Source organism: Cryptomeria japonica, chromosome 9 (assembly GCF_030272615.1).
Source record: "Cryptomeria japonica chromosome 9, Sugi_1.0, whole genome shotgun sequence".
NCBI classification, from domain to species: Eukaryota; Viridiplantae; Streptophyta; class Pinopsida; order Cupressales; family Cupressaceae; genus Cryptomeria; species Cryptomeria japonica.
Window position 1 is genome coordinate 685,552,885 of NC_081413.1, and position 10,922 is coordinate 685,563,806.

General features: G+C 34.7%; 1 protein-coding gene across 2 annotated transcripts in view; it reads right to left on the reverse strand.

Annotated features, from left to right (window-relative positions):
* LOC131073961 (nuclear cap-binding protein subunit 1) overlaps nt 1-9,839 on the reverse strand; it is a 209,680-nt gene extending 199,841 nt beyond the window's left edge. The window contains exons 1-2 of one of the 2 annotated variants that reach the window (XM_058010492.2): nt 9,659-9,839; nt 9,448-9,577 (exon numbers count right to left, since the gene is read on the reverse strand). In XM_058010492.2, the coding sequence (XP_057866475.2) occupies nt 9,448-9,577; nt 9,659-9,693 (165 nt within the window). In that variant the 5' untranslated portion in view covers nt 9,694-9,839. The remainder of the gene's footprint in view (nt 1-9,447; nt 9,578-9,658) is intronic. The other variant, XM_058010493.2, reaches the window with a different exon arrangement.
* Nucleotides 9,840-10,922: the final 1,083 nt, after the last annotated feature.

Consider the following 10,922-nt stretch of genomic DNA (forward strand, 5'->3'; position numbering starts at 1 on the left):
TGTGCAAAGAATTTGCTACTACCATGCAAAATGTGTTTGAAACATCAATGCTTAGCGAGATGTTTAATTTCTTGGTTTGCAAATATTACAATCAGCTAATGGAATATTCTTTCTCAAACCAAGTATATTAAGGAAATGTTGAAGAAATTAAAGGTAGAAGACTGCAATCCTGTGAATACCCCCATGGTTATAGGATGCATGTTGACCAAGGATAATGAATCTCCCAAAGCTAATCAAACTTTGTACAGGTCAATGATTGGGAGTTTATTGTATGTCACATCTACACGCCCACATATTATGCAAGTTGTTGGTTATGTGGCTTGATTTCAAGCTGCACCAAATGAAACTCGTGTAAGTGCAGTAAAGAGGATATTCAAAGATTTGAAATGTACTATGGATTTCGGTTTATCCAAGCGGTGAAGATTTCACCCTCACAGCATACACAGATGCAGATTGGGCTGGCAGTGCTGATGATTGAAAGAGCGAGCGTGCATTCTTTCTAGGAAATTATCTTATTTTGTGGTTGAGTAAGATACAAGAGTCAATTTCATTGTCTACAGCTGAAGCTGAATACATTGCAGCAGAGGAGGAGGATTGAATTGTGTGGGGGAGATAATGGAGTGGGCAAAGTCACAACAAAGGAAGCCTTTCTCAAATATTTCTGCAACATTAGCAATTTTCATCGGGTGGATAGCATAGTCTAGTTCAAGTATGGTGTCCCCAAAATGCATGCTTTACTCAGATCGTCTGGAAGAGAAGGGCCCTCACTTGGGATAGACTGAGGACCTTTGGTAGACCTAGGCCTCGAGATGTGTGATGTGCGAGATTGATGAGGAAGACAATGATCATTTGTTCCTTCTTTGCAGTTTTGTATGGCATCTTTGGACTAGTTTCCTTGCAAGATGGGGGATTTCTTGGGCAGTCCCAAATAATATTCCTCCATTGCTAGATTGTTGGGGCGCCAAAGTTCCCAGCCCAGATCTAAAGTTCATTTGTAATGTGGCTCTGGCTATTATTGTTTGGAACCTATGGATAGAAAGAAATAGGAGACTTTTTCGAGACTCCAATAATTCGATTGATAGAATTTGGGGTATGGTGGAAAGCTCATTTGGTGAGATTGGGTTGATTCATAAGGACAGCAGTTGGACAATCATAGATAATGAGCAGGTCTGGATGCTTGGCCACACTTCCACTGGTTGGGCCTTTCTCCAGCTCCTTCTCCTTGGTGTTCTCGCCGTGTTTTGTGGCTTCCCCCAGAGACCAGATGGCTTAAATTCAATTTCGATGGTGCAACTAAGAATAATCCAAGTAAAGCTAGCAGATAATCGATCTATTAGATTGTTTGCTCTAGATTTTGGGGCTGACTCAAATAATATGGCTGAGGCTAGAGGTCTATTGTTGGGCTTGATGCTTTCAAGGGAGAAAGGTTGGAAGAAATTGTGGATCGAGGGGGGCTCAAGTCTGATTATTGAAGCAATGAAAGGTTGAACATTGCAGAATTGGAAAATGGAAGCAATTATTAATCAAGCTGAATGGGCAATCAAGGATCTCAAAGGGATTAAACTCTCTCACATCAGAAGAGTTGGGGATCGTGTGGTTGATTGGGCTGCATATGTTGGTGTGAACTTGTTGAGGGATAGTGGTGTCATAGACAAATTATGGTTGAGCGATTTTCCTTCGAATGCAATTAGGTTGTTACAAGACGATATTAGGCAGCCTTTTGATGGTGCTTTCCCCTGATCAATGGTTGCTTGTGGTGTTGTTTTTTGGTCTGTGTTGGTAGTTGTAGACTGTTTGTCTTTGGTCTCCTCTGTGGCTAGTGGGCTATTCAGTGTTACACTGCTATTTTGGTGTCATCAGGCTCTATTCTTGTGCCCGAGAGCTTCAAGGTCTGCATATAGCTATTCTCTTGCTTTGGCAGAATTTCTCTGCCACTCTTTTTACGATTCCTGGACCTACACTAAGTTTAAATTAACAAAAATATACTATATATAATTTTCTAAAATATAATATACTATATACTTCAATAAATTTAATAAATAGTATATTTAGATATCAATACTTAATATAATATATATTTATTATAGCAAATAATAATATTATTATTATTAAATACAGATCAAAAAATAATATTATAACTAAATATATTGGTCATTCATATTTTCTATTTGATTGAATTATAAAGTTTAAAAGTTATGCAAATTATTTAAGTTTAATTTGTTTTTCAAACTTCACTTTGCAAATTGCAAGTCTATTGCACATAAAGAATGTATTACATTAGTTCTAGTTTCATCAAAAAACCTCATTCAAAATTCACCTAAATTCAACTGCATGGAGGCATGTATAAATAATAAATGATATAGCAAATTCCAAGTGAGGGGACATAAGTTTGGATATGTATCGAGTGTGACAAGCAATATACAAATTCCTACAATCAGGTGAAAGACCATTTGCGTGCAATTTTTGGATTGAGAATCAAAGCCTACCAAGAAAACCTAGTTGACCTGTACCAACTTGTAAAATACTACAATATATTAAAGAGCAAGAGAAAGCAGATATATGGGTTGCAAATAGAATGGGGCATCCATTGAGGAGAGGATGTGACTCACAAGAGGCACTTGCTTCTCTATCTCATAACATAGTGTCTTCTACAATATTGCAGTAGAAAGTTATATCCATTTTTGGGGAAGAATGAAGATGAGGCTAGAAATGTGAAAAGGGCAAAGGGACCATTGCAAAAGGCATTTAATAATGATGCTAGAGATACTGATGGCCAAAACATAGCAAGATGCTATTATGCAAAGCATTTGTCCTTCAATGTTGTTTGATCACCCTATTGGCAAGACATGCTAAGAAAAATAAATTATGCTCCAAAGGAGTACACATGCCCAAGTTATGAGAAGGTGTGTAACACTTTATTGTCAAAGGAGATCAAACATATAAAAACTTTATCAACTCCCCTTAAAGCCTCGTGAAAAGAAACAAGCATGTCCATCATTTCAAATGGATAAAAGGATGCAAAAAATAGGCCATTAATTAGTGTGATTGCAATGTGGCATAAAATGGCAATGTTTTTAAAAGTCATGAATTGTGAGGGCAGGTGAGGGATGCACAATTTATTGTTGACATCCTTATACAATGCATTTACAAAGTGGGTCCTCAAAATGTTGTCCAAGTTATAACAGACAATGCAAAGAATTACAAAGCAGTTGGTATTCTAGTTGAGACATGATTCTCAAGCTAAAGAGATGTTCATCAAAAACCATGACAAGTTATAATCTATTTTTAGATCATTCTCACAGCTAGAGCTATTGAAGGTAATTCAAACAATGCGATTTTTTTAATTTATGTTTTACTTTAGTAATTCATTTTTAAAAAATCATTATTTTTTTAATATTTACTTTAAAATAAGTTGTTGAGACTAGATATGCATCCCACACATATATATTGAGACAATTGTGAAGGTGCAAGAGGCACATTCTGATATGGTCATTAGCCAATCATGTTCCATGTTGAGGCAATCCAACAACACTAATAAGGAAATAAATGCAAAACAAATGATTCTAGATGAGACTTGGTGGGATCGCGTTGAATATCTTCTTAGTCTCACTAAGCCAATCATGAGTACGATTGTCTTTACTGACATGGTTAATCCATGCTTGGGAGAGGTTCATGATGGCATCAACTCAACAATTGAGAAAATAAAATCCATTATGAATGCAAAAGAGAAAGATCCTAAAGAAACATTCTTTGAAGAGGTGCACTCAATTTGTGCTAAACGATGTAACGAAATGACCACCCCATTCCATATTCTTACCTTTGCATTGACTCCCAAATATTACAACAAAGAGATCCTTGCCAGGCCAACAAGGGTACCATAATACCATGATCCAAAAGTCAACGAAGGGTTTTAATAAGCTCTTACTAAACTCTTCCTTGATCCTAATATGGAAGATGCAATTACAAGTGAATCAAAGTGTTTCCACTCTCTATGACAAGTATAGGAAGGATGCTCACTCTTGGTGGTACCTCAATGGCCACCAAATGCCACACCTCCAAGTTCTTGGAATCAAAATTTTATCACAAACAAGAATATAAATTTTACCCACTCTCTAAAGTTGGTTTTATCATTAGAAATAACTATTTTCAGATTTGAAGTTTGAATTAGAAAATTGTCAATTTAACAACTCTAATGAGAGCTCCTTTTCCTTCAATAATTTGCTATTTCTTCTTCAACTGAACAGTACTCCATCAATTCAATGAAGCACAATTGATTGGCATCAAGAAAAACAAAGGAGTTAGTTTACGTGCACTCCAACTTGTTCCTTGTTGCTCAAAAAAGATGATGAGTACAAGGAAAGAGTATCAAAGATATGGGATATAGAACCAAAGCAAACTAACTTGGATCTTCCTTTGTTGCACAATCTTCAGTTTTTGAGAAGTGGAGTAGCCAAATACTCTTAATCCAAGAAGCAATGGAGCTCCATGCGGTTCTCATAACTTACTTGCATCATCTAATGTTATGTTGATGGTGATTTTAGTCTTGATGATGACCCATATGATGTTGATCAGTGTATTGATTAACAATTGTATTATTTAAATATTAAACAATGGTTATCTATCATGACATTCAACTTTGATCCTTTTAATAAGAAATTTGAATTAAAATTAGTATATTACATTACAAATTTTAAACTTTGTAATCGTTTTGTTTAGCATATGCATTGCATATGGCATTCTAAACTTAATGGGTTAAGGAGGTATTGCTAGGAAATTCTTGATGAACAAGCATGCTCTATGCTTTCTAGACCATGCAAAGCACATGATTTAACCCTATAGGACACTGGAAATATTGAATGAGTTAAGGAGATATTGCAACAAACCACACTATTACCAAGTTCACTTACTATCACATGAGAATGACAATATTTGCTACATACATCTTTCCATCGCAAACTCTTTGCCAACAAAAATTGAATTTGAAACTAACGTTTGTTTCAAATTAGTGGATACAATCTAACTTCACCATTGCATGCCATTATGGGACATAATCAATAAGAGATGGAAACAATATATAAACTTCCCTCTCCATGCTACCAAATAGTATCTAAATCCTTCGTTGTTCTAAAACCCCTCATTCAAAGATGATGTTGAGGTCACACAAGGCATGCTCATGTGGATGGAGAATGTGAAGAGCACACAAGCAATACTAAGAGGGGGAGGGGGTGAATCAGTATTGCAGACTTTTGAAAACAATTTCAAGAATTAAACCAAATGAAACACAAAAGAAACAACCAGCAAACATGAACACAGAGATTTCTCGTGGAAACCCCTTTCGGGTAAAAAACCACAGCATCAATAAGCTTTCATTAACTCAAATGGGCACCAACCCATATTACAAAATAACTATTTTCTGAGAGCACCAACTCTCCAAGAAGCTTGACAAGCAGTGATGAAGCACCTACTCCATCAAATGGCACCAACCATAGAATCTTTGTTTTAATATATTTTTTATCTTCAATTCATTACGCTTTCTTTTATCTCATTCAAAACTGCTACAAAATCCCCTTCAAACATGCTGCCAAGAATCTATAACCATGCCTGTTCACTGCTCTGTTAATGTCATCACTTTCAGCTGGAACATTACATAATAAAAAACTTCGATACACCTCTATGAAACCTTACACAGCTAAAATATTATATGCCAACACAGCTGTCTTGTATCGTATCAACTCAGGAAGCAAGAGCCCGACCATTTAGTAAAGAAAACATTTTCAACATTCCACGCAGCCTTCAACACACATGAAAATCTCCCCACCACAAAATTCACCCATATATAATGTCTTCGATATATTTTTAAGAATGAGAAGACACAGCTTTGGTAACACACCCAAACGAATATTCTTCAACACCCACGACTTCACAAATTTCACTGTGATCCACTCCAGTCAAGACTTACATACATGTTCTTTTGTTCGTATCTTTTTATAAAAGACGACTTCAGTACCCAAAAAATTGTTTTTCTAAGTTTTTGTTTTTATCTCTCTCACCCAACATACATCATACCACAAATTTGAAAGCATATATCGATCTTAAAAAATCGGCTCACCAAAAAAAATTCTTCTTCTTACAGCAAAACTATAAAAACAAAAAGAAGCCACAATTTTTTTTTAAATAAAACTCCTAAAACTTCCACAGCTACCTTCAGCACAATACGCATCACCCTGCATTTTCAGCTATTGAATTCGTCCTTATTTTTATTTTTATACACCACACCCTCAACACGCACTAATTTTAACTTCTGACCACGTCTGAAAAAAGCGTTACATGTAGCTTAATTTTTTAACGCAGCACATCATAAGAATGAATACGCATCAGATTTAGGAGAGCACAAAAAATGGCAGCTGTAAACTTTAACAGTCGTGCTCCAAGGATATCACCTAGCTTTAAATGAGGTACCCAAGTCGTTTCCAAAGACAGAGGATAAGTCAAATTCGTTTCAAAATTGGGCCGCCACTATAAATGAGCCACTTAACTTAGGATATTCGATGCATATCAAATACTTTACCACCAAGTAATTTAGAAAGAACTTGTTCCCTTTGAAAATACAAAGCTGACATGGTACATAAATCTGACATAGCTGTTGACTTGTTGACAAGTAAGCACACAGGCTGCTCAAGCAGACACTCGAGCAGCTCAACCAAAATTGAGAAGATCTAATGAATAAACAGCAGCTCAAAAAGCACTTCAAACTCAACCCAATATTACTTTGGGTAATCCTCTAGCTTGAATAGCACTAGCTTGACAAAAACCACTTGACATCAACAACAAAATGTCTAACAGAATGCTCATGTGGATGGAGAAAATGTTCCTACCTCAACAATGTTGGATGCAATTATGCAAAAGCTACCAATATACAGGCAAGGAGCTTTTCCAAAAAGTATGTCTACCATGCAAGGCAAAAAGAACTTCAAACCAAGTACAATCTATTAATTTTTTACAAGTTCTATATATTGTACAAATGCACATTGAAGATTTCGAAATTTAAGTAAATCTTATATGATATAATCTCAAAATAATGTTTTTGAGCACAATGGAGGGATTTTTGTGGCCAATAAGTCAAAAAATATTCAATGGATAGCGATGCACATTTTGAGCCAACAAAATGCAATTCATTCACTTGCAAGCATACTCAAAGTGTTTTTGAACACATACATTCCAAGAAACACAATTGTCTAGTGCAACAAAAAAAATGATGTTCATTCGCCACAACCTCCACTTGAATTTGAAAAAAGCTCAAGGTTATAGTCTAAGTCATAGAATACGGCAATTTTCATGGATGAGGTTCGAATTTAATCAAATTTCAAACAATTATAAAAAAATCATTCAAATTCGGCCATAAAAAAATTCTGCTAAAAAGTGGGCAGACAGCAGAATAACTTTTACAAAAACTACAAATGTGAAATAAAGTAATCCAATACAATGACACTTTTGTATATAAAAGAAATGGCAAGTTCCTAGAATAAGAGGGTGGTTTCATGCACGCCAAGATTCAATTCAACATGGTCCCCGGCTGTGGTTATATAAAGGCCAGACAGAAAATGATGATAACTTGCAAACCCACATTGAAATTTTCTGAGAGAAATGTGGGTGTCAAGTGCACTTCCTTCTGCAGGTTCAGAAGGGATTCCGCTGTACATTGTATTAGGCATATCATATATGATCACTAGCATTACTGAAATTCCTATGTTTCTTATGGTTTATATTTTATAAATGTACCATCTTTTTATATTGACTTCAAACCTATTTAGCAATGTTAAGCTATTTTGATAATTTATTAGAAGTATACATATATGTAAAAATAAACTATAAGGCGAATTTTATCCGAATTTTTTTTTTCGAATTTTTCCCTTGTCGAATTTCATCCGAATTTCATGGCTGTCGAATTTGAATTCGAATTCGAACCTTGTGACTTAGGTTATAGTTATGAAATATTTGCATTTGTAATTATAAATTCATTATTTTTGTTTCACTTTCAAATCCAAATCTGATTTTTATTAAGGAAAAAATTGAGTACCATCAACGGAGGCCAATTAGTTGAACTTGACAAGATCAATCCAAATATTGAGTGGATTGCAAGAGATGATTGCCTTCTCGATCTTGATGATTTTTATATCCTAACAGAGGCCAAAATTGATATTGAATGGTTGAAGGACTTAAGAGTGACTCTTGCCTAGGAGCTTCACCATCAAGACCTACTGCCCTAGCATTGCTCTCTTTGTAGCAGCAAGAGTCATTTGTTATGTCTTCCTTTTCTACTTGGTTGGTAGGTTGACTTTGTACCAAATGGAATGTAATTAAAATGTTGAAGACTATTAGCATCTAGTTATCATTTATGCACTACGCAGTATGCATTGTCCAATGCAATGTAATCAGCAATATGAACATAAATGAGAAAATCTATATTCTACAATTATGGGCTAAACTCTTGTTTTTATTTGCTCACTATATCTCTGCGCTATTAAAATGCCTTAAATTTAGAAAACAGAAACGTTTTTCTCTCCTTTTTTGCTTATTTCTATGATTTTTGGAAACCCAACTTTTTCCCAATTAAATCCTGATTTTTTTAAAAATTAAACTCTTTGATTTACCAATTTTTCCTCACAAGATTTTTGCTGCTATGCTAAAACCACAACACCAATTCTTCCTTATAAACCTCAATTTTCAGCGAATCTTCTTTGGAACTTTTACCAGACACTTAGAAAGTTACTTGTCCTGAAAAATAACCGTAGTCATCAACGCTCCGGACAGCAATGAGGTCCTGGTTCTAAGACCAAGAAAAGTAGATAATTGCATCGGTACAACTCTAGGGAGAGCTTCGGCATGCTATAGTTAAGACACAAGGCAAAGTGATCAGCATGATGAGAAACCATGCTCACTGTGATCTCCAGCACCAGGCTGGGTGCAAGTTTCAAACAAATTGCGCATACTAGAAACCCACTGGATATGACTTCCAAGTCTAGTGGTCTTATAATTTCATTGCACATTCCAAAGGCGAGAAAAAATTGAAAATTTGCGTAGCAAAGGGAATGCAAATTTATAAAAAAATAACTATGCCTGGTGGTCTTATAAGTTTATGGCACATTCCAAAGACAAGAAAAATGTAAATAATGTACGTACGGAATTTTAATTTTGTAGAAAACTACACTGCAAAGGAGTTTTGCTGAAAAGTGCACAGAACATAATAAACCCTAAAATGAGCCCAAATAACATATTCAAAGTATTTAAATGCGATAATTTATGTGTCTTGATTTTATTGATCATAGAGACCCTGTTCTGGGTTTCTGTACACGAAATATGCGGTTTGCTTATGCTTCATTAAAAAGAAAAAGGTGCTGAGAAAATGCATTCAAAGAAATACATGTATATTAATGTATATATACTTACAATGTGGAATTCAACATCAACTTGGCCTCCATATTCAGGGCATTTATCCCCCAGCTGTACTACCATTGGCTTCCACCCACTCATCTTTATATTTTCCTTCGTCGTCTTCTTCTTCAACAACCACAAAAACCTTTGGAAAAGGCCTCAAAATACAAACGATCGGGGTTTAAGAATACCCGGAAGATGAAAAAGCAAAAGGCGCGGATTTTACCGTTGATGAGATTCCAAAATTGTTTGAGTGCGCATCTGAAGTGCCTACTTAATGAAGAGGTTTTAAGTTCAACACTGAAGTATTTCTAATACTCAAAGAGACCACAAGAACCTGTAGGGATTTCACGACACGGGCGGCAAACCCTTAAGGGTTCTCGCTTTTCACGAATATATGCATCTATTTCGTAAATATATACCAAGCAATTACATCAAGTTCTTTTTTCCCTTAAATCATAAAGCGGAGTAATGTACGAAGTTAATTGTGATGTTTTGCGTAAGGGATGTCTTCATAGATAGCTTGTAGTATTAAATTATTGATATTTTAAATATTCGAATTAAAAAAATTTATATTGATTTGAATAATGTTAAAAATCCTCATTGTTATTATATTTAATTGTGATTTTTTATAATCTAATTAAAATTATTAAAAATTAAAAAATTGTTTTACTTAATTTTTATATATTAAGTTTTAAATTAATTTGAATAATGTTAAAAATATTATTTGTTACAAATAATTATTATATTTTGTAAATTAATAAAAATTATTTTAGTGATATTTTATATATTAAGTTTAAAAAAATATATAAACCACTCGAATATGTCTCGAATATGTCTGGCACTCGTATCAAACCACTTTTAAGTAGAGATGACTATTGAGGAAATGCTAGCACCACAACACACTTAATTTCGCTTTGAGAAAATATGGTTAAGAAATGTGGAAATCATGGACAAGCTGAAACAATGGTGGGCTGAGTTTGACATTTTCTCGAGAACAAAGATGTTTAAATTCAGTAAGAGATCGTGTATGATAAAAGAATTTGAAAATATGGAACAAAACAATCTTTAAGAATGTCTTCGCAAAAAGGAAAAGATCAAATTGGAAATGGAAGAGCTAAGCAATGGGGTTATTCATAACGGAATGACAATCAAGAAATATGAAGAAGAGAAGCGATTGATAGCATAATATGAAGAAATCTTGGCTCGCGAAGACAATTACTAGCGATCTAAGGCAAGGAAAACATGGCACCTTGAAGGTGATAATAACACAACTTTTTTCCACAATACGACCAAACTAAAGAAATCGTGGAATGGGATAAGTCGAATAAAAATTTGTAAGGAAACTTGCAACCATCTTTATGACAATTTCCACATAACCCATTATAGATTTCAATCAAATCAACACATGGAATCCACATGCAAAGAATAGACAACATACCCATGAAAATGTGACACAAGATATATCCTGGGAAAACCCTCATGAGGGA